The 24,465-nt window shown below is 49.7% G+C and overlaps 1 protein-coding gene across 4 annotated transcripts in view; it reads left to right on the forward strand.

Moving 5' to 3' along the window:
* Window positions 1–24,465, forward strand: part of RNFT2 (ring finger protein, transmembrane 2) — a 90,011-nt gene that overhangs the window by 12,001 nt on the left and 53,545 nt on the right. For all 4 annotated transcript variants that reach the window (XM_045041080.1, XM_003994702.5, XM_045041081.1 and 1 more), the window contains exons 6-7: window positions 551–651; window positions 4,258–4,411. In XM_045041080.1, the coding sequence (XP_044897015.1) occupies window positions 551–651; window positions 4,258–4,411 (255 nt within the window). The remainder of the gene's footprint in view (window positions 1–550; window positions 652–4,257; window positions 4,412–24,465) is intronic.

Consider the following 24,465-nt stretch of genomic DNA (forward strand, 5'->3'; position numbering starts at 1 on the left):
TTCCAGATGAGGAGAGGGAAATGCAGAGAGTTTCGGTAACTTGCCCAGCCCTCTGATTACAGACGAAGGGTTTGAACCCAAGCCGTCCATCTCCAGAATCTTCTGCTAACTGTAGTGCCTTCCTGCCTTTTCACATAGCAGGTTTCTACATTTTGTGTGGGGGGGGGACTGGGGTGGAGATAGAGAGAGAGAACCATATAGAGAGAGAGAATCTTAAGCAGGCTCTATGCCCAGCACAGAGCCCGATGCAGGGCTCAGTCTCACGACCATGAGATCATGACTTAAGCCAAAATCAAGAGTCAGATGCTTAACCGACTGAGCCACCCAGGCACCCCATGTTTCCACATTTCTGTCACCTTCTCTGTGACCACCCCTTGGGTTCCAGTGGGATGGGAAGATTCCAGCACCCTTCCCTTCACCATCAGCCCTGCTTCTTCCAAACCTTTGAGAAAGGGGGAAATTGGCACTTGTCAGAGAACATTCTGGAATGTTTTGCCATGTGCACCTTTGGCATTGCAGCACCCCTACAAATCTCTTGTTTTGTCTCCAGGAGAAGAGATCGGTGCTGGTCATCTTGTGGATCTTGGCCTTTCTGGCAGGAAACACCCTATACGTACTCTATACATTCAGTTCCCAACAGCTGTACAACAGGTGAGCAGGGGAGGGGTTCTGACCCCTAGTGGGAAAGTGGGGGGCACTTTGCTTGGGACACACAACTCCTTCACTTGGGAACAGTGCAGTGGCTCTGTGTCACGTAACCTTTAAATTCCACCCTCTTGTATACACGCGTGCCAGAGCAGAGCTCTCTAGTAGAAATACACCGCAAGCCATGTGTGTGATTTTACGTTTTCTAGTAACCACACAGTGGGGAGGTGGGGGAGGGTCGGCCAGTAAAGAACTGTAGGACTGGGTTGAAACTCCAGCCAAGCTTTCAAATCACGTACATCTGTTTTAAAAATGGACTTTGAGGAATGGGAAGTTTCCCCACTTTCTGGGGCCACCCCATAAAGGCTGTTTGGAGAGTTCGTTTTAAGGCATCAACACTCAATCACACACAATGCGTTATTGTCTGGCCCAGAATATCAAGGTCCCGATGGGTGGAGGGTGGAGGAGGTGGAGTTTCCCAGAATCTTGGATGAATTTCCAGCTCATGCCATTCTCTGGGCATGATCACATTCGCAGGCTCAGACCTCCATGCTCCCAGCAAACCAGAGCTGAGTCAAACTGGCAGCACAGAAAGAGAGCGGGAGAGAGCAGCTTAGGAGAAAAGCAACAAAGCTGAACCCCTTCCGTGATGATGTCAATGGTCTATGTGCTTGATACCCATAGGCATCACCTTATTTTACCCTCTCAGTGACCCAGCAGGGTATTGATGGCCCCATTTCACGGGTGAGGAAACTGAGGCCTAATGAAGTCTTTCCTAATGAGTCTTAGTCCTGCTAGGCGGCCCTTACCAGCAAGACTGAGTCTTCCTAGCATTTGCAGTCTGATGACCAGCGTCCTTCCACTTGACCACCTTTGGCAAATAATGGAACCTCCTTAGGCTTCGCCCTGTTTCCTCATTGGTAGAAAGAGGACCAGGTTATTCTTGCTTTATCCACCTGACAGGCTAATTGTTAGGAAGGCCAAATGCTATAGTGCATGAAAAGTACTGGGTAAACGGAAACATTGATATATCGTAATCCTATCCTGATTGATAGTATTCTTTTAGAATAAATTACCTTTTATAATAAATGTACCTGTTGGTGGTGGTGCCTCAGGAGGAGTGAAACTGATAATAAAGTACATCAGTCCATGAAAGTTCATAGGGTAGTTAGAAATAAGTGGATTTAGTGATCAGTCTACAAAAACACTTCGGTCCCGCCCCTCCTCCCAAAGCCAAAACAGGAAAAATCCCCTAAGATGGTGAACTAAAACCCAGACAGAGAATCTGAGACCAGCTGGTGTCTCTGAGACGAGTGGAAGGCAGATCTTAATGTATTGTCATCAAAGAAGCGTAACAGAGAAGCAGAGTGTAGAAGTCAGCTAACCAGCCCAAGATCCCAGGAGGGACAGGAGCAGAGGCAAAGGGCACCTGGGGCTGCCGGACTCTCCCTGGATTGTAACACAGAGGGCCACTCAAACCTGGACGCGAGGCGTCCTCTAGAGGCAAGGCTAGAACGTGAAAGGACACAGAGGGTATCGGGTAAGGTTGCCAAAATAGATTATTTTCATTTGTGTATTTATTTTTTAACGTTGATTTATTTTGGGGAGAGAGACAACATGTGAGCGGGGGTGGGGGGCAGAGAGAGAGGGGAAGACACAGAATCCAAAGCAGGCTCCAAGCTGTCAGCACAGAGCCCAACGCAGGGCTCAGATTCATGGACCTCGAGATCACGACCTGAGCCGAAGTCAGACACTTAACGACTGAGCCACCCAGGCGCCCCTGATTGTTTTTATTGATTTTGCCCTACTCTAGCTCTTTGAGACTCTTTATTATAAATAGAAATTGATTTTTTTTAAATAAAAGTAAAAACCAGACCAGTTTGGGGCAGCTGGGTGGCTCAGTCTGTTAAACATCTGACTCTTGATTTCGGCTCAGGTCATGATCTCATGGTTGGTGGGATCGAGCCCCGTTTCAGGCTGTGCACCAACAGCAGAGAGCCTGCTTGGGATTCTCTCTCTCTCTCTCTCTCTCTCTCTCTCTCTCTCTCTCTCTCTGCCCCTCCCTCCCCCCCTCCTCTAATAAGTAAACTTAAAAAAAAAAAAAAAAACAGACCAGTTCATTCCTAGGAGGCTATAATAAGCAATCCCAGTTTGCACCACTTCCTGCCAGCCCAGCAGAGTATGTCAGAAGCATTCAGAAAGCATCCGTGCTGGGCTGTGTGCACCGGTCCTTACTTTATAGTGGACAGAGAAGACTTGGTGTAGCCTTTGCTCAGAGCCTGTAATCCAGCAGGAGGAAAAGTGAGTGGACAAGCACAGTTTGGCTGCTGGTTCCCATCCTGGCTCCCGTTCTAGCCAAGAGCTGTGGGCAGGCGACTCTACCTCTTAGGGCTCCCCCTTCCCCAGCTCAGATTGGAATAATCACAGTGCCTACCTCCTAGAGGTAGGAAAATGAAATGAGTTAAGACATGTAAAGTGTATTGAAGAGGCCGGCATGATGTAAGCAGCCAAGATATTTTAGCTCTTACGTTGTTATTATGAATAACTTCATCATCCTCTGGGGGTAGAAAGCAGAGCTACTCAAAGTGTGGTCCATGGACCGGTAGCAGTTTGAGAATGGCTTGATGTCTGTGTTTAACAAGGGAAGTACAGGAACTGAGTGTAGAGTTAACTTACCTGGTCCCAAATGGGTAGAACGGGTTTACATACTCTGAGTAGCACCGCTGTGGAATAAAGATGGAAAAGCACAAACTATAGCCGGGATACCTGGGTCTGAATCTACCTCTGTCCCTTAGTATCTGTAGGACCTTGTGCGTGTTACTTTATCTTTCTGTGCCTCTGCTTCCTCGTGTGCAAAATGGGGCAGATTAAATAGTACCTACCTCGTGGGTTGCTGTTATTATCACTGCTGCACAGCCGGGTCTGTCGTACGTCTGTTCTCCTGAATCCCACCAATGACACTATGAAGGAGGGAATGAGTCCCATGTTGCACGTGAAAACACTGAGGCTTACAGAGATAACATTATTTGCCCAGGGTCCAATAAATAGAGAAAACCGGATTCAAACTCGGGTATGCTATTAATGCCCGTATGTTTTTCATGCAACTTACTTCACCTCTCCAACCTTCTGTGCCTCATTTATAAATTGGGAATAAGCAGTGCCCACTGTGGAGGACAATGGGGTACAGTGAGGAAGTAGCTTAGCACATCAACTAGTTTAGCACACCACTACAATGTGAGTAGTGTCTGCACATCAATTTCTCTCCTCCGTATGTCGTGCTGGCCAGCCTACCTGCCTGCCTCCCCTTTGCTTCCTCTTATGAAGCCTGTTGTGGACTCATAAAACTGGAGGAAACCCTAACTAATGAGGCTCCTGGCCAATCTTATTGCATAGCCCTCAGGGGAACTGTGGCTCAGAGAGGTTAAGATACCTACCTGAGGTCACACAGCAACTTAGTAGCAAATTCAGAGACAGGACACAGATATCTGACTCCCCGTTCAGTGCTCTTTCTACAGGTTATATTCACAAAGCCCCCAGAGTGAGTAGAAAGAGCTTCCAAGGGCCCGGGATCCTAAGTGAGCATCCTGACTCTCTCCCTCCAACCCCCACCAGCCTCATATTCTTGAAGCCCAACCTGGAGACACTGGACTTCTTCGACCTGCTCTGGATTGTGGGTATCGCAGACTTCGTGCTGAAGTACGTCACCATTGCCCTCAAGTGCCTGGTCGTGGCCTTGCCCAAGATCATCCTGGCTGTCAAGTCCAAGGTAGGCATTGGCTGTGGCCACGAGGTAGCCCCATTAACGCCCATCATGCAGGGGATTCGGGGCACCTTCTGGAGGAGGAAAGAATAGGCCTGGGCAGAGCGGATGCCAGCGTTTAAAATAAACAGAGCCCATCACCCACCTCTTACAATTCCCTGAGTCTGAGCCTGGCTTCTCATTGTCACCACCGTCCTTTGCTCTCCAAGGGCACTGCCTAAGTTTCATTGTTCAAAACTGCCCTCGATGCAGTTTTCATCTAAATCTCACCCGAGAAAGGAAAAAAGTATGTTGACACGTCCTGCTTCTCCCAGGGAAGGGTGGCTTTCATAGGTTTCCACTCTTGTGACTTCAGGAGTGTTGTTTGTTTAACGGCAAGCATTCTGAGGCTCAGAAGAAATGAGCTCCATGATTGATTAGTGATGTCTGCCGTGGACACAGGACCAGACGTGGTGGCTGTGGTGCTTTGCCTGCAGGGAAAGGCGTGCCGACAGGTGTTGGGGTGGAGAGGTCTTGGGGGATAACTATTGTCATTCAGAGGACTGAGCGGAGCTAGGAAAAGGCAGCATCTTTAGGGTGTAATGAATGCCTGTGCCTCTGTGAGAACACCTGTAGCAGGGAATCTGGACAGAGGCAGACGCACCAAAGGATCTCTGGAGACTCCTCCTTTCCATTCTGTGAAAGCAGCCATCTTTTCAACTTCAGAAACCTCAGAATTTGGGGCACCCAGGTGGCTCAGTCGGTGACGCGTCATCCTCTTGATTTCGGCTCAGGTCAGGATCTCATGATTCGTGTGGTTGAGCCCCGTGTCGGGCTCTGTGCTGACAGAGTGGAGCCTGCTTGGGATTCTCTCTCTCCCTCTCTCTTTGCCCCTCCCCTACTCACAAACTCTCTCTCTGTCTTTCTCTCAAGAATAAATAAACGTTAAAGAAAAGAAAAAAGAAAGCTCAGAATTAGTCCCAGGCATTGGTTGGCAGGAGAGCAGGTTGGAACGGGCCATCCATCTTGAGGGCGCCCAAAGCCCTGTGCCAGATGTCTAGGAAAAACACTGCTGTGTCCCTTCTTCACTCACACACTCAGTACTTCTGACCCCACGTGTGTGGGTTTCCCACACATCCAGCAATTCTCCGACACCAGCTGGGTGTCCTACAGTTCAACTCAGTCCTGACACTGTCTACCTGAAGGTGGCATCACGTCCTATGGGTTAAGAGCTCAGTCCCACAAGATGTCCCCACCCCACTTCCGACACCCATTTCTAGTCCAGATCGTCACTTGTGCTTCTGACCGACTGGCTAGAAATCAGGGTTTCCACGACCCACTCCGTGGGTTCAGTCATTTGCTAGGATAGCTCACAGAACTCAGGCGTAACACTCGTTTACCTGCTTATTGTATAATTAAGGATATGGTAAAGGATGCTGATGAACAGCCAGGTGAAGAGGCGTGAAGGCGAGGTCTGGAAGGATCCTGAGCACAGGAGCTTCTGTCCCCATGCGTTGGGGTGCACCACCCTCCTGACCTGTAGACGTGTTCACCATCCCTAAAGTTCTCAGAATATCCTGCACTATTGGGATTTTTGTGGAGACTGTCACACAGGCAGGGTGGATCATAAGCTCCGTTTCCAGCCCCTCTCCCCTCTCTGGAATAAGGGAGGTGGGGCTGAAAGTCCTAAGCTTCTGATCATGGCTTGGTTTTTCTGGTGACCAGCTCCCATCCAGGAGCCCACCAGGAGTCACCTTATTAGACCCAAAGATACTCCAGGAAATTCCAGGGGATTTAGGAGCTCATTGTCAGCAATCGGGGGCAAAGACCGATAGATATACTTCTAATTATTCACACCAGGGCAGCCTGAGTCCGGTTTTGTCCCTCCACATCGCACTCCCCTCCCCCACCATGTGGTTTATTCGGTTGACCCAAAACCCTCAGCTGTTGTGGTTTCCTTACATAAAGCCACAGCTCTGGTGCCAGAGGCAGTGCCAGGAGGTCTAAAATGGCAAAAAGACAAAATGGGGAAGAAAGACAGAAGGGAAACAACAGGCCTCAAGAAGTCCTGAGACGCCTCCCCACCTGCCCCTCGGAGACCGCCGTCACCGTTACCATTTGCCCCCTGAGCTCACACCATGTATCAAGTAGGGGGCGGGCACTTGACAGGGGGAAGCAGGATGGCCCAGTGGTTCCACACGTGGACTTTGGCATTGAGCACGACTCCATTCAGGTCCCAGCTACCCCCTTCCGAGCTGTGTGACTTTGGGCAGATGACAAAACCTCTCTGAGCCTTAATTTCCTCCTCTGTCAACTGATAACAAGAATGCACCTTGCTTCTAAGTACGTAGAACTAAGTACTAAGAACTATTGCTGGTAGGAAATGGGAACTGCTTTTCCCCATGCCTGGCACATAGCAAGCACTCAGTGATTCACATCGCTTCTTGGTATTGTCTTTATGACCAGCTGTGTGACCTTGGATGAGTTACTCAACCTCTCCGTGCCTCGGTTTCCTCATCTGTAAAATGGGGAGAATAATTGTGCTGGGGGTCTTCCTCTTGCCCCTCCAGATACACTGTCCACGTTTCTTTCCCACCCTGCTGTCTGCCCTGGAGGCTGACCTGGGTGAACTGTACCAGCGGGCTCCCGCAGTCCCCAGCTTCCAGCGGGGTTCACCAGGGCAAAGCCTGAAAGGAGAGAGAGGCAGAGGTATTTATTCCTCTAGGGTATTAGTCTCCTATGGCAGCTGTAACAAACCGCCACATGAATTTATTGTTCTTTGGTTCTGGCGGTCACATTTCCAAAATGCGTTTCCCTGAGCTCATCTTTCGGGTCGGCACTGTCCTAAGTGCTGTATACGCATTAGCTCGTTGAGTCCGCACCACCCCATGAAGTAGGTACTCTAATTACTACCATCCCCTTTCACAGTTGTGGGAGACAGTTCTGAACACACAGGTCCCATCGTGGGCAGCCCCCTGCAGACAGCCTTCCGTCAAGGTCTAGTAACTATACTCTCTGCTCACTGCTTCCAGACGCGGTGGGGGATAACAGCCCCCCACCTGTGGAAGTTTCTCCACCCTGGTTACCTGCCCACACCTTTGTAAAGAGCAGATGTAGTCAACTCTTTCCCGATTAATAAATGGTTAAAAGACTTAAACACCCTTCACCAAAGCAGATCTCCTGGTGGCAGATATGCACGTGAAAAGATGCTCAGCCTCATTAGGCTTTAGGAAATGACAGTGAAAATCAGTGTGTGAGATGCCGCACTCATCCATGGTGGTGGCCAACACGGAAAGGCCAGACCGCACAGCTGTTCGCACAGGCACAGCCGTGGGCAAGGACCGATAGATATATTTCTGGAACTCACACTTGCGGCGTGAATGTAAATGGCACCTCCGCTTTGGAAGCCAGCTTGGAGGTTTCTTGGAAGGTTAAGCATAACACCTGTCGTACAGTCCAGCCCTCCCACCCGTAGGTGCTCACCCAAGAGGAATGAAACCATGTGTCCGTGAAAAGGCTTCTGCATGGGGCGCCTGGGTGGCTCAGTCGGTTGAGCATCCGATTTCGGCTGAGGGCATGGTCTCACAGTTCATGAGTTCGAGCCCCGCGTCGGGCTCTGTGCTGACAGCTCGGAGCCTGGAGCCTGCCTTGGATTCTGTGTCTCCCTCTCTCTCTGTTGCTCCCCGGCTTGCACTCTGTCTCTCTCTCTCTCAAAAATAAAGACTAAAAAAAAATAGGCAGACAGATCAACAAATTTTGGTGTATCCGTGCAACAAAATACAACTCAGCAATGTAAAGGGATGAACTACAGTTGACCTTTGAACCACATGAACAACATGAATTGAACCACTCATACGCGATTTTTTTCTGATAAATACAGCACGGTATGATCAATGTATTTTTCTCTTCTTTGTGATTTTCTTTTTTTTTTTTTTTAATGTTTATTTTTGAGAGAGAGAGAGCGCAAGCAAGGGAGGGGCAGAGAGAGAGTGAGACACAGAATTCAAAGCAGGCTCCAGGCTCTAAGCTGTCAGCCCAAAGCCCGACGCGGGCTTGAACCCACAAACCACGAGATCATGACCTGAGCCGAAGTCAGTGCTTAACCAACTAAGGCACCCAGGCGCCCCTAGTTAGGATTTTCTTAATATTATTTTTCTTTAGCATACTTTACTGTAAGAATACATACAACATACAAAACAGATGTTAATCGGCTTTATGTTGTCAGTAAGTCTCCCAGTCAACAACTGTAGGCTGTTAGCAAAGTTCTTGGGGAGTCAAAAATTATATGCAGATTTTTGACTGCACAGAGGTCAGTGCCCCTAAACCCCTGCATTGTGCTAGGGTCAACTGTATTGATACAACATAAATGAATCTTAAAATACTTAACAGTTATGCTAAGTGAAGGAAACTGTAGCAACCAAGAGTGTACCTTATGGTTCCACTTCTGTCAACTCTAGAAAATGTAAACTGGCCTATAGTGACAGAAAGCAGATCAGTGGTTGGCTGAAGGGACCTCCCAGAGGGAAGGGATTACCAAGGGGCACAGGGAAACTTCTGGGGGTAACAGATACATTCACTGTCTTGACTGTGGTGATGGTTTCACAGGTGTGTACATATAACAAACTTACCAAATCGCACACTTTAAGAGAAGGAGCCACTGCTGCATCTATACTGCTTCTGTCCGAGCTCCTCCCTGGCGTGGGCTGCTGTGGTCAGAGGCTTATCCTTGGGGCCTCCACTAAAAGTCACTTCCAGAGGCACCTACATGGCTCAGTCAGTAGAGCATACAACTCTTTTTTTTTTTGAAACCCAAGTTCCTTTTTTTTTTTTTTTTTTTAACATTTATTTATTTTTGAGACAGAGACAGAGCATGAACAGGGGAGGGGCAGAGAGAGAGGGAGATACAGAATCGGAGGCAGGCTCCAGTGTCTGAGCCATCAGCCCAGAGCCCGACGCGGGGCTCGAACTCCCGGACCACGAGATCGTGACCTGAGCTGAAGTCGGACGCTTAACCGACGGAGCCACCCGGGCGCCCCGAGCATACAACTCTTGATCTTGGGGTTGTGAGTTCAAGCCCCACACTGGGTGTAGAGATTACTTAAAAATAAAATCTCAAGGGACACCTGGGTGGTTCAGTCAGTTGAGTGTCTGAGTCTTGATTTTGGCTCAGTTCGTGATCCCAGGGTCGTGGGATCGAGCCCCACATTGGACTCTGTGCTGGGCATGAAGCCTGCTTGAGATTTTCTCTCCCCCACTTGCATTCTCTCTGTCTAAAATGAAAATGAAAAATAAATAGGGGCACCTGGTGGCTCAGTCAGTTGAACGTCCAACTTCGGCCCAGGTCACGATCTCACGGTTCATGGATTCAAGCCCCACATCGGGCTCTGTGCTGACAGCTCAGAGCCTGGACCCTGCTTCAGATTCTCCCTCTCTCTCTTCCCCTCCCCACTCGTGCTCTGTCTCTATGTCGAAAATAAATAAACATTAACAAAAATAATAAAGGGGGACCTGGGTGGAGCAGTTGGTTAAGTGTCTGACTTTGGCTCAGGTCATGATCTCATGAATCACAGGTTCGAGCCCCACATTGGGCTCTATGCTGACAACTCAGAGCCTGGAGCCTGCTTCAGATTCTGTCTCCCTCTCTCTCTGCCCCACCCCTGCTCACACTCTGTCTGTCTCTCTCTCTCTCAAAAATAAACATTAAAAAATTTGTTTAATTATATAAAAATAATAAAAATAAATAGATTAATTAAATCTTATTTTAAAAAGTCACTTCTAGATCCTTGAACCTTTTCCTTCATAGCACTGTGACACTTTGGGATTATCTGTGGTTCACTTCCACCTCCCCATATCCCAGAAGCCTGTTCTGTCCTTCCACTCTGTCTGCAGGACCCGGCATGGCACTGGGCAGAGCAGGGCTCTATAAGCAGGTGGGTGAGGGACATGGTGGAGAAACTGGAGTTTCACTCCGTCCCCGCCCCTGTGCCTCCTGGTTGATTATCTCTGGGCGGAAATAAGATGGAAAATCGTTTCGATGTCCATTGAGGGCAAGGGACGTGAACCCAGCCAAGTGGGGAAGCTCGCTCAGCACTGACCGCCTGGAGTCATAAGAGCTCGCAATTATTGAGCACCGACCATGTGCCTGAAAGTTTGCTGAGAGCCCTTCGTGTACGAATCACCTTACGTAGCCCCTTGCTGTTCATCTCAGGTGGGTACCCTACTCTCATTGATGGATAGGAGATGGGAGGTTGATGGGGCAGGTGGCTTCTCAGTCCCGCAGCTGTGACCATTTCACACTAGAGCTGGGGTTCCCGCCCAGAACTTCACATCCTCAGGGGCCCCAGCTCTGCCTCAAAGTGGGTGTGGGAGAAGGATAAGGAAAACAGGCAGCTAACGGTTACTCAGCACCTAGCACACTCTGGCTCTTGCTGGATTCTTTCCCGTGTCCTGACTCACTTCAGGCTCTCATCACCCCCGTGAGAGGGAATTCATTAGCACCTCTTTCTAGATGAAAAACTTAGTTTGAGTATCCTGTCGGTGCTGTGCCCGGGGCGTTGAAACCACAGAAACCTGTTTTCTCGTAGTTCCAGAGCCAGAAGTCCAAAGTCAGCGTCACTGGGCCGAAATCAGGGTGTCGGCAAGGCAGCGCTCCCTCCAGGTGTGACGAGAGGACCCGTTCCTTGCCTCTTCCGGCTTCTGGTGGCTGCTGGTGTTCCTTAGCCATGTCATTCCCATCTCTGCCTCTGTGGCCTTCTGTGTGTGAAGTATCCCTTTCTTTGTCTTTTATAAGGATGCAGGTGATTGCATTTAGGGCCCTGGATAATTCAGGATGTTCTCCTCATGCCAAGAGCCTTAATTTGATTGTGTCTTCAAAGACCCCTTTTCCAGGTAAGGTCTCCTTCGCTGGTTCTAGGGATTAGGACCTGGTGTCTTTGAGGAGCCATTCTTTCACTTACTCTACGGAGGCTGAACGAGGTTTGAGACACCCAACCAGTCAGTTAAAGAATCAGAATAGGAATCCACGTCTTCCAGCTCCCACGGCCGTGGCCGCTTCAGGAGATCAGCTGCCAGGCACCAAGTGGACCACGTGCTGGAGCTCCTGGGCCCCTCCTGACCCTGCCACTTTCTAGCCACGGGGCCTTCCGGGAGTCATTTTGTGCCCCTGAACATGTTTCTAACGGTGGGAAGTTGAGATGTTAACAAAATTCTTTTTAAGATGCTGCAAAGATCGAAAGACTTAACGGATGTGGATGGAATGAGGGGCAGGTTGGTCACTGCCCGGAGAGGAGGCAGGCAAGGCTTTCTGCAGCGCTCTGCCGCTGGTCCCGCCCACCCGTCCTCATGCTTCCTCATTGCTTTATCCTCCCCGCCTGCCCCTCCCTCTATTCTTTGTGCTTCAGCCAGATGCTACTTCTTCCATTTCTTTACACATAGCAACTAGCACCATTCCGACATGTGGTAAATGCTCCCCTCAACCTGATTGCTAGATGAGAAACCTGAGGCACTGAGATACTGCCTAACTAACTTGCACAGTGTCCAGAGTGGGTTATGTGCTATCCTGTCTCCTACCCACTGCACCTGCTGATCCGTCTTCCTCAAAGGCCCTTCCTCTGCTTCATGTCGTAACTAACTCCTGCTCCTTGGATCACAGCCTCTTAGAAACCTTCCCTGCCCCCTTCAGGCTAGGGATGGTGCCCCTGATGAGGACTCTATACTCTCCCTATTCTAGCACTCACCATCCTGACTGTAATTGCTTGCTTAATTGTCTGCCTTCTCCGCTTGATTGTCACCTCTGTGATAGCAGAAATGAATGCATCTAGCTTGTTTGTTGATGGGACACCAACATCTGATATGCGCTCAGAAGCGTTTGTTGTAAGTATGTATGGGTAGATGTGTGGATGAATATATGAGTGAATAGATATATAGGTAGGTGGATGAATTTGATGGCTGGATGGGAAAGTTGGTGGATATGTGGATAGATGGGTAGGCAAGTGAGTGGTGGGTGGACGCATGGGTGGATGGATAGATATTTGGATGGATGGATGGGTGTATAGATTGATGGACAGGTGGATGGATGGATAGATGAGTGGATGGGTGGGTGGATGGATGGGTGTGTGGATGGATGGGTGGGTGGAAGGATTGATGGACAGGTGGATGGACAGATAGGTGGATGGATGAATGGATGGGTGATTGAATGAGTTGAAAGTCTAGCCAGCTGCACTAACTCTCATCACCTCCTCTTATAGCAGCAACGAGAACTTAAATTCCTTTCCCAACTCTGCTCAAACCTGTTGTATTTGGTAGCTGTCCAAACACCTCTGTCATCAAGACACAGAAGTCCACCAGACAGAGTAGTACTCCCTTCTGTGTGCTGGAAAGGACCATACAGGGAGCCTTAAAGCTACCTAGAAGCCAAACCAGTAATAATAAATATGGCCAAGCATCGCTGAGCACTTACCAGGAGCTAGGCAGTAGGTTAAGTCTGCCACTTGTTCAGGATGTATTGACTGAATGCCAACTATGTGTCAGGCACTGTTGTAGGCACTGAAGATATATCCATGAACAAAGTAGACAAAAATCCCCGCACCTGTGGCGTTTTATAGTCAACTGAAGACATTGTCTCATTTGGTCTTAATCCTGGAATGGTAGATGTTGCTATCTCTTGTCACAGAGCGGAAACTGGGTGAAATCACATGCCAAAGACTGCAAACCTCATAGTTAACACCTAGCAGTAGGAGCCGCGCACGTGTGGAGTCTGCACTCTGTATGGGCCAGGTGTTCATTTCTTTCTGACATCTGTCTCCCAAGGCAAGTGCTGTTGGTTTTTTTGTGTGTCTTGTATTGAAGTCCTGTTCACATGCTGTAAAATTAACCAGCAACCATTTTAAAGTATACCAAAGCCGTCTGCGTTCAGCATAGTCACAGTTTGTGCAACCGTCACCACCTGTCTCCAGTTCCAGGCCGTTTTCATCGGCCCTGATGGAACCCTCCCCGTTTGCAGCCACTGCCCCCCTCACACTCCCAGCCTCTGGCAACTGCTCATCTGCTTCCGGTCGCATGGATTTATCTGGTGCGGGCATTTCGTAGAAGTGGAATCACACGTTCTGTGACCCAGTTGCCTGGCTTCTTTCCCTCTCCTGTCCGTGGTGTTTTCAAGGTTCCTCGATGTTGGAGCAGGTACACTTCATCCCTTTTTATGGCGGAATACCGTTCCGTTGTATGGTAGACCACCATTTGCTCACTCGTTCGTCTGTTGATACACATTTGGGTTTGATGGACACTTTTTGGCCGTGACTAGTCCTGTGCCAACCCTTTGTGTACAGGTATCTGTTTGAACACAGTCTTCCTGGGCACATACCTAGGAGTGGAATTGCTGGGTCATGTGTTAATTCTTTGACTTCTTGAGGAACTGCAACACTGTTTCCCACAACGGCTGTACCGTTATACACTCCTCACAGGTGCTGTTTTTATCCCTGTTTACCGGAGGAGAAAACAAACAGCAGGGAGAGGTTAAGGAAGTAACCCAAGGCCACACAGCTTGAAAGTGGTTGAGCAGGGATTTGAACTCGGGGAATCCGACTCCAGAACCCCCTGCTCTGAGCTTCTAGGCCATATTCCCTCCTATGTAAGTTCCCTGGATTTGTTTGGGAAGTTGCTCAGACTTGATTAAGGAGAGGGGCCCTCATATCTATATAAAATTCCCCCAAGTACAGACTGCGGCTCCCTCACTGCCTTCTACTTCAGACGGGCATTTCTGGGGGCGAGAGGGTGGGGATGTGACCTGGCACCCCTTCCCTGTGCCGCTGAGGTGTGGGCGACAGTTATTAATGCCTCGCTGGCAACTGTCCAGCTCCCTTTTTCTGATTATTATTATTTTATTCGGCGAGATTAATGTGCCAGGTCACAGCATAATCCAGCCTGTAAAAAGTGATGTGAATAGTCTCCTCAAGATAAATTGCAGGCTTGGAAAAGGTTCACAGCCTTTCCTTGCCTGTCTGAGTGCTCTTCCGAATCCTCATCAATCCTTGTCTGGGCAGAAGAAAAGGACGGGTCTTCATTTGCAGCTGGGGGAGGGAGGGGGGAAAGAGCACATCTGTCAGGGACCCCTAATGGCTCACAGCACAGATGCCGTGTCCCGCGCCTCCGTGCCATCCACTGAGAGGGTGGGTCGGTTTTTAATATGATAATCGTCGTACTGGAAGGGCTTTTGGCATTTGGATTTGCTTGATGGCTCTGCGGTCCCTGACGTGTGAGACCGGGTGAGCCACCAATTGCAAGATGCCTCGGGACCCCGGAGGGTCTGTCAGGGATCTTCTCTCGCCTGGGCCTCCCAGGAGAGCCGGGCTCATTGGCCAGCCAAGATGAGGATGGGATTAAGGGTGACAACCACAGGTTGGCGATCTCAACCCCAAACCGTCACGCCGGCTGGGTGTCTAGAGCAGCCACTTGTATTATGAGTCCAGACGACTTCTATAACCCGTGTGTCTTAGCTTTGCCCCACCTGGCTGCTACCCACCTGCCTGACCTCATCACTGGTGACCATCTCCCTTGCTCGCTCTGGACCAGCCACAAGTGGCCTTCCCTCTCAGGCCCTTTGCACCTGCTGTTCTCTCCGCCTGGGGCAGTTTTCTCCCCCTATGTCCCCATGACTGTCTCCCTCCCGTCATTCAAGTTTTGCTCCAGTGTCACTTGCTCTGAGACCACGTCACCTCCCTAACCACCCTGTTGAAAGTGGTTGTCCTCAAACCGCATTACCACACCCCCATTTTATTTTCTTCCGCAAGAACATAGAGTTCTTGGTGGCTTCTTCCCACCCCCGCAATGCCCCCTGACATTATTCAGGACCTGTCGGCTGACAAGGGCAATCCTAGACCCTGAGAATATAAAAATAAGTATGAAACCTGTTTTTATATTAACCTAATCCAGACCTAGTTAAAAGGGTAAAAAATCTTGTCCCAGAAACACGTATCTCACACACTTGAACTCCTACTATTAAGTAGTAATAATAACTAAAAATCTGGCTTGTATGCGTTGCTCCTTCCCTTTATTAAAGTGAAATAGTCTTGGTCCAGAATTCTAGTGCTGCACTGTCCAATATGGCAGACAACCAAGCCACATGTGGCTATTTTCCTTTTTAAATAAAGATTTTATTTTTTTTTTAAGTACTGTCTACACCCAACGTGGGGCTCGAACTTACAACCCCGAGATCAAGAATCGCATGCTCTGCAGACTGAGCCAGCCAGACACCCCCACGTGTGACTATTTAAATGTAAATCAGTTAAATTTAAAGCTTGATTCCCCGGTTGCCCTGGCCATATTTCCAGTTCTCAGTAGTACATTCATTGGACAGCACTGTTGTAGAACATTCTGAGCTCAGGATTTATTCAACCTCCCAATGGTCTGGGTAGCAGGAAGCTGCCATTCTGCCCATTTTTTCAGATGGGAAAAGATAAAAGCGGGCGCTTGTCTAAGAACTCTTTGGCTCTAGTAAGCGGGGCAGCTCCACAGATCAGAAAACACCAGCCTTGAACAAAACAGGGTTCAAATCCTGGCTCCGTGATGTATTCCCTATGCAACGTTGAGAAAGTGACTTCACTCTTCGGAGCCCTCAGCTTCCTCATCCCCAAAGTGGTCATTTTTAGCCTCTTCAGGTTCTCAGAAAGTAGAAGACCAGCATAGCTGCTCGGTAGTTCCTAGGGCCAGCTGCGTCTAAAGCAAGGAAAGCCTTCGCTGAACTCCTTTCTCCAAGGAACCCAGCTCTTGACCAACTTTCTGCCTTTTCCATAAGAGGAAAGAAGCCCTTCCTGAGTCCAAAATCCTCTTAAGCCGAACTTCCTGTTTGGCCTGCATAGCCACACCCCTGGGACGAGAGTTTTCAGTAGGGTGAGACTCCATGAGATATCAGCCTCATTGGCTCACCTCCAAGTGCAGGGGAGGAAAAGGGAGAGAGGGAGGGTGGACGAAAGTTAAGAAAGGTGGTTTCCTCTGACGTGAGAGCCAAGACGATTCATGAGGCTTTTTGTGCCGTTAAAATCTCTCTATGTTCTGGGCCCTGAACCCAGCACTTTTGCTCTCAGAGAGGTTCCCCACCGGCTGAGTCTCCCCCCACCCCACCCCGCCCCTTCTGGAGGTCAAGCGTCCGCTCTCTGCCCTGCCCTCCCCTCCCCAGCAGACGTCTGTCTACTCCAGGGCAGGTCTGGGTGTCCCAGGCCTGGGCTCTAGTTTTTGCAGCACATCATCCTGTGTACGAAAGTGCAAACTTCTGGAAGGGCCAGCTGCATTTGCCCCAGATTCTTGCACAGGGGGTGCTAGAAGGGGTTAAACCAGTGGTTAGCAACTAGGTGGGGGGGGGGCAGGGGACATCTGGCAATTTCTGGAGACATTGGGTTGTCACAGTGGGTCTGGGGGGGCTTGCTATTGGCTTTTAGTGGGGAGAGACCAGGGATTCTGGTAGACGTACCGCAGGGCACACGACAGCCCCTCAAGCACACAACCGAGAATGGTCCCGTCCAAAGTGCCAGCCGTGCCAGGGTTGAGAAACACCAGGTTGAATGTTTGTTTTATGGCCCTGAGTCAGCTCCCCTGCTGTTCTAGGCTGAATTGTGTCCCCTGCAACCAAAATTCAGATGTTGAAATCCTAACCCCCGGTACCTGAGAACATGACTGCGTTTGGAGAAAGATCTTTTAATCAGGCAGTTACGTGGAAATGAAGTCATTAGGTTGGGCCCTGCCTGATCTGACTGGTGTCCTTACAGAAGGGGAAATTTGTACACAAACACAGGCACACACACAGGGAAGACCCCGTGAGGACACGGGGAGAAAACAGGCACCCGCAAACCAAGGAGAGAGGCCTCAGAAGGAATCAACCCTGCAGACACCTCGGTCTCAGACATCGGGCCTCCAGAACTGGGAGAAAATTCATCTGTTGGTTGAACCACCCAGTCTGTGACACTTGGTCAGGGCGGCCCCTGAGAAAACTAACACACCCACGCACCCATGTCCCTGCGGTTCTGTCCTCTCTCGAGAGTGCTTTTGCATTCACTCAGATGTGTCCCACCTTTCTGCCATCCCTCTAATTACTGGGGATCTTTATTTTTTTGGTAGGTTACATGGTCACAGGATTCGGAAATGAAAACACCAAAAAACAGCCTCTGGTGAAAAATCCCCTTTGCTCTCTTGCCCCCAGGCACCCGTTTTACCTCCTGGGAGGTAATAATCACCCCTGGATCTTTCCATGGCTGTCATATACATAGTCAAGCAAATGCATGTGTACCTTCCTCCTACCTGTCTTGATAGGATCAAACAGTAATGTTCTGCATGCAGCTTCGACCTCCACGTTGGAGATCATTTCAGGCAGATACATAGACAGGACACAGCATGCTGGTTAAAAGCTAGACCGCCTGTGTTCAAATCTGGTTTGGGAAACCCTCTAGCATTGACCCTCTGTGTGACCCTGAAACTTCACCTCTGCTTGCTCTCATCTCCTCATCTGTAAAATGAGATAGTAATAGTGCCTCCCACTATTCGTTTTCTTTCTTTCCTTTTTTAAGTTTATTTTTGAGAGAGAGTGAGAACAAGAGTGCAAGGGGAAGAGCGGGAGGGAGGGAGAATCCAAAGCAGGTGCCACACTGTCCGTGTGCAGAGCCCGACATGGGGCTTGAACCCATAAACTGTGAGATCATGAACCGAGCCGAAGCAGATGCTTAACGGACTGAGCCACCCAGGTGCCCCCGCTATTTTCAATCACTGCCTAACAAATTACCAACTTAGAAGCTTCAAACAGCACTCGTATATTAGTTCACAGTTTTGTAGGTCTGAAGCCAGGTGGACTTGACCGTGTTCTCTTTGCAGGGTCTCACAAGGTCAAAATCAAAGTATTGGTCATATCTGGAGGTTCTGGAGGAGAATCTGTTTCCAGGCTCATTTAGGTTGTTGGCAGAATTCAGTTCTGTGTGGGTGTAGGACTAAAGTCCCCGTTCGGCTGGGTGTTGGCCGGGGGTCACTCTGAGCTCCCAGAGACCACTCTGGTCTTTTCCTGTAACCTCCTCCACCTCCAAGCTAGAAATGGCGGGCAGAATACTTCTGCTTCGTATCTTCCTGACTTCTTCCCCTTCGGTGGTGAAAGGTTTCATGAGATTAGATTAGACCCCGCCCAGATAGTCTCCCTTCTGATGAACCCAGAATCAACTGATGGGTGACGTTAATTACATCTGCAAAATCCCTTCCCTCCTGTAATATAACAGACTCCCCAGTGAGATAGCACATCTTAGTACAGTCCTGAGGATCACGGTGAGAAATCTGGGGGGCGCATAACACACCGCCTCAAAGGGTGTTGTGACAACTCGACTGCATATCTCATGGCATATGCAGTATTTAAAAGTTAGCTTTTTGGGGGTGGGGGTCACCTGGACTTTTGTATTGTGGAAACAGCTTAGATTTACTAAGGATTTTCAAAGAGATTCCTCTAAGGACACCTTGAATGGTTGTGAATCGCTTTGTCCTCTTGGACCCATTGATTCTGTGATTCTCCAGGACTCAAGTTAAATATCAGTTTCCCCCGCCCCCTTAAGACAGTGGTAACTGCCCTCATTCATTTTCCTTCATCCCCTCAGCCCAGTACATACTGCGCTGCTTGGTAATCATCTGGGCCGTTGGGGCGCCTGGGTGGCTCGGTCGGTTAAGCATCTGGCTCTCAATCTCGGGTCAGGTCATGATCTCACAGTTCATGAGATCTTCAAGGGGATCTGTGCTGACGGCATGCAGCCTGCTTGGGATTCCATCTCCCTCTCCTCTGCTCCCTCCCCCGCTTGCTCTTTATCTCTCTCTCAAAATAAATAAAAGGAAACTTTAAAAAAATTATTTAAAAAAAAGAACAGCTAAGGCATATTCAGGATGCGTGCACTGTGCTAAACACTTTACATGGGCTACTCCATTTAATCCACCAGCAGCCCTGGCAGATAGGCACCCTCATTGCGCCCATTTCACAGATGGGGAAACTGAAATAGTGGGGAAGCTGAACAGATATTACCTGCCCCAAACCACTGGGCTAGAAAGTGGCAGAGTCGAGTCCAGATTTGAACCCACGCAGTAGGGCCCCCGCCTCGCTCACTCTGACCCACCCTGATGGCAGATCAGGCTCACCAGGGTATACAGAAGGTCAGGAAAAATCTTTCAATTCAGCCACCATGCTAAGACGCTCCCTGAATCCAGTCCTGGGGCCTTAGGGAGATGTTAATGGATGTTTTATAAAAAGGTGTTCCGTGATCAGATAACTTTGGGAGATGCTCTGAGCATGATCTACACTCCCACCCCCTACCCTTCTTGCTTGCTAACATAGTAAAGGCTCTGGGAAGTCCTGCAATCAAGAAATTCATTTCACTTTGTCTGACATTTCCCCAACTTGTTAACCACCGAACCCTTTTACTGAGCACAGTATGCTGTAAAATCTAGTTCAGGGGTTGGCAAACCCCAACCTGTGGACCCAGTGCTTATTTTCATGAAATTTGATTAGAACACAGCCATGCTCATGCATTTAAGCATTGTCTGTGGCTTGTTTCATGCTGCAAAGACAGAGTTGAGCAGTAGAGACAGTCTGTATGACCCACAAAACCTAAAATATTTAATGTCTGGACCTGTAAGAAAAAGTTAGCTAACCCTGATCAGGCGTTTGAATCTATTCATGTTCCTAATTCCTTCTCATTTGGTCTTCGCAAGAAAGCTATGTGTAAGGGGTAATCTCCGTTGTCTACAGCAGACAGACACTTTGGGAAATAGAAGACCCCAAGGGGTGAAACATGTCCAGAGACTGGGCTGGAAACCAACGGAAGTGAGTTTGACTAAATGTCATTATTAAGGACTTGACTTTTTGAAATTGCCAGGCTAATGTTTTTATAAAGTTTATTCATGTTTTCTTTTGAGAGAGACAGAGCACGAGAGCGTGCATGCGTGCATGCAAGTGGGGGAGGGGCAGAGAGAGAGAGAGAGAGAGAGAGAGAGAGAGAGAGAATCCCAAGCAGACTCTGCACTGTTAGCACAGAGCCAGATGCGGGGGTGGGCTCGGACTCACAAACCAAGAGATATGGCCTGAGCTGAAGTCCGAGGCTTAACCAAGTGAGCCACTCTCGGGTGCCCCTGCCAGGCTAATTTTTAGATTCACCCTAAGGCAACAAGGGGTCTGCAAGACTTCTTGGGCTCACACTCATCTTTAGGATTTGTTCTTTATTTGCTCTGCTTGAAGTTTGTAGCTCAGGTACCCACTAATCCCCGGAGAAGCGCTGAAGCCCTGAGATAACAGCCTGAAAGCTCCCATTTACCGGCCTGTGTCAGGCATCGCTAATCCATCACGGCCCTGCTTCACCCAGGGTCTTCTCTCTCGGCGCAGCAGTGCCGACAGCCTCCACCAATCAGTGTCAGAACATGAGATGAAGCCTGGGTCTTAAACTTCAGTTGTTCCTTGAAAAGAAAATGGAAGATTGTGGCATCTGCAGACCTCTGTGGCCTCTCAGCTAATTGGATAAGGCCCACCCAGATTATTGAGGATAATCTCCTTTACTTAAAGTCAACTGATTGTAGATGCTAATCACATTTACACAATACCTCTGACAACAGCCTCTGGATCAGCATCTGACTGCATAACCCGATGCTAGAGCCTAAACTGAAGCATGAAACGGTCCTTGCAATCCCCCATTAAACAAGATGCCCATTTAGGGGCTGAGGCCAGCGTTTTATCACGTCAAGGAAGTAGCCATCTAGTCCAATGTATTGATTAGAAACATTTTTTTTTACTGTTTATTTATTCTTGAGAGAGAGAGAGCGAGAGAGAGAGAGAGAGAGAGAGAGAGCATGCGCATGAGTGGGGGAGGGGGCAGGGAGGGAGACACAGAATCCGAAGCAGGCCCCAGGCCCTGAGCTGTCAGCACAGAGCCCCATGTGGGGCTCAAACTCACACACTGTAAGATCATGACCTGGGCCAAAGTTGGACCCTCAACCGACTGAGCCACCCAGGTGCTGCTATTGAAGTTTTTTTAAACTAGGTGTTGAACTTGGTAAAAATCATTTGATTTTCCTCATTGATCTGTTAGAGCGAAGAAGAACTGTATTATCAGGTTTCCTGTTAAGCCTTGCATTGTTGGAGTGAACTGCATTTGATCAAGGTGTGTTCACTTACGCAGGGTCACACAGCAAGTCTGTGGCAGAGCTGTGACCTAAGGGGAGGTCTTCCGGATCCCAAGAGAGATGCCCCAAGGACCAACAATCATACTAAAATATTATAGAATAGAATAGAATAGAATAGAATAGAATAGAATAGAATAGAATAGAACAGAATGTAACCAATTCGCCTAGTACTATTTTAGGAGCCTCATAAACATAAACTGATCCTCATAACAATCCTCTGAGGTTAATTCTCCTCTAATCCCCAATGTGCAGATGAGGAAACCGAGGCACAGAGAGGGTAAGTAACTTGCCAAGAATCACACAGCTGGTAAATGGCAGGGCTGGGATTTGAACTTGGCAGTCTCCTTCCAGAACCCCCACTTCCAAGCATCACACAGTCCCCTCTGCCCATCTTTCACCACCCCCACCCTCCTGACTCAACTCCCCCAACACAAATGATACAGCAAATATTCTGTGAGGCTGCAGACGGGTCGGAATCATTCGCCAGCAGTCCAGGCCCCACACACCCTGTCTCCAGCCACAGCCAGCCGCCGGTCCATCACCTCCTCCCTCTGCCACCCTGCCCTGCTGTGTCCCCGGGGCCTGCACATCACTTTCTGTTGTTGTTCTTGTTTTGCTTTGTTTTTTTCCTTCACCGTGATCCCTGGGAGATTCTCAAAGGCTACATTCTGCCACCAGGGGACCCAGGAGGGACAGGGCAGGCACCTGAGATTTCCCAAACCCCTCCTGCCGTGCCGTAAGGTGGGGGAAAGGAGGGGGAGTGCATTATTTATTTATTTTTCTGGTCCCGCTCTGCTCCACACCCCCCAAGCTGTTGTTCCTCACCGGGGAAGATGAAAAACGGCTTCAGACAATGGAGGACAAGGCTTGCCACATGGCCCCCACAGTTTAATTTCCTTTAATTCATTTTACATTGAACCAAATGATACTGTTTGTTTTTAATGGCCAACACTCAGCACGGAGGAGGGGCGGCCAGGCCTCCTCCTGGGGAAATTAGGAACACAGCTGCTATTTAAACTCTCCTGCCACTCCGCTCCCCCCCACCCCCCACCACCCTGCACTGGGCCTCTGGAAATCACTTTCCAGGTTGAAAGATGATACCCTTCACCAGCTCAGATGGTCACTGTGGAGAGAGCTGGCCCAGCTCTGCCCCAGCTGCAGTCAACCCCCCCTTAGGGTGGCCACCCCATCCCAAGGCCCATCTTTCTCTGGGAAGACGTGGGTACACAGGAATGGGGACCAAGGTCATGGCTGTTGAGTGCCCCTACCCCACTGCCCATCGCTGAAAATCCTGCACAGGCACCTGGCCCAAGCAGAGCCGATCCAGCGCCCTATCCCTGGATATGAACAGTATAGAAGTTGGGTGTGTTCATTCAGCACCTGGGTCAGTCTGCCTTCTAACCAGGTCCCCAGGCGATCTGTGTATATGTGAAAGTTGCAAGAGGAGAGATCCTTCCACTTGGGCTGATGGCCTGGTGGTCCAGTGCTCCTCTGAAGCCTGAGATAAGCCAAAATCCCTCCAAAGTCCCTTTTATTGTGTAGGTGGGCCAGAGCCAGCCTTAGCTCTTTGCAGGTACAGAGACCTTGATGGATACACCAGCCCCTTGGCAGATGCCGGAGGGATTCACAAGGCTTTGGCCTGCTTGTGACATTAGTAGGGGTCGATGATGATGATTAATGCCCAATTTGGACATTCCAAAGGCCCCTCCGGTCCTTCAGAGATTGAATTACGCCTCCGCCCTGTTGGTCACAGGCTGTTAGATGCAGAAAGACCTTATCGTACAGATGGGGAAACCAAGGCCCCAAAGTTAGTTTCGGGTCATGTGATTGATCTTCTCGTACATTCATTGTACAAATACTTACTGGGCATCAACAGAGCGCTAGGTGTGGGGGCTACCCAGACCCCGGACTTTGAAGCTCAAACCTCACAGTCTGATGGGGCAGCAGGCCAGGGAAGCAGTGACTTAAGGGCCCTCTTAGAAAACAGGGGGAGCAACCAAACCAGCCCCCAGCAAAGTCCTATAGAGTGACCTCAGAACTGAGGATTAAAGAGGGGTAGGAGTTGGCCAGGCAAAGCCAAGCCACAAGGACACGCCAGAGAGAAGGGACAGCCAGAGCCATGGCACGGCAGCAGGAAACAGTTTGGCGTGTGCATGTTTCCCGGTAACTGCTGCACATCGCCTCCCCACTGGACTCTCAGCTCCAGGAGGGCAAGGGTGACACCTGCCATGCTCACACTTAGACACAGGGACACACGGCAGGTGTGCAGTGACTCTTGAACGAACAGATGGGTGCGTGTACATGGTCGGTGTGAAGGTGCACTCAGGGCAAGGCAGGGAGGCCCGAGGCCCTGCCCTGCCTTTCCAAGCGACATTATGGGTATGCTGCTGGGTATGCATGCAGCGGCAAAACCCTGCTCTGGGGTGCTGCGGGGATTAATTAGCCTGCTAAGTGGTGATTATTGTGCTCTTCTCCGGCTAAATGATTAGGGAGGCAGCCAGGCTCCCTGAGGTGGCCTTGGAGGCATCCCCTTCCATCCTCCCTCCAGGTGGGGGCCTGGAGGTTTTCTGTGTTGGCTTCCAGGGCTGGGGGGGGGGGGGTGCTGTCCTGCCCTTCCGCTTCCCCCAGATGTTCCTCCTTCCCTGGGGTGAAAGAAGGGGCCTGGAACTGAGATTTAGCCCAGGAGAGCCCACCACTTGCTTAACGTTTCTCCACTCCATCGGCTTGTCCAGAAAGGTCCCAGAGTCCATGGCGAAGTGCTTAGCTCTGGAGGCAGGCGGATCCAAATTCAAACCCTGGCCCTGCCGTTCCCATGGGTAGCACCTCAGGCCAGTCACCTCTCTGCTCTGTGCCTCAGTTTCCTCGCCTGTGAAAAAGGAGATAATGCTGTTTACCTACCTCTCTGG

This window comes from Felis catus, chromosome D3 (assembly GCF_018350175.1).
Source record: "Felis catus isolate Fca126 chromosome D3, F.catus_Fca126_mat1.0, whole genome shotgun sequence".
NCBI classification, from domain to species: Eukaryota; Metazoa; Chordata; class Mammalia; order Carnivora; family Felidae; genus Felis; species Felis catus.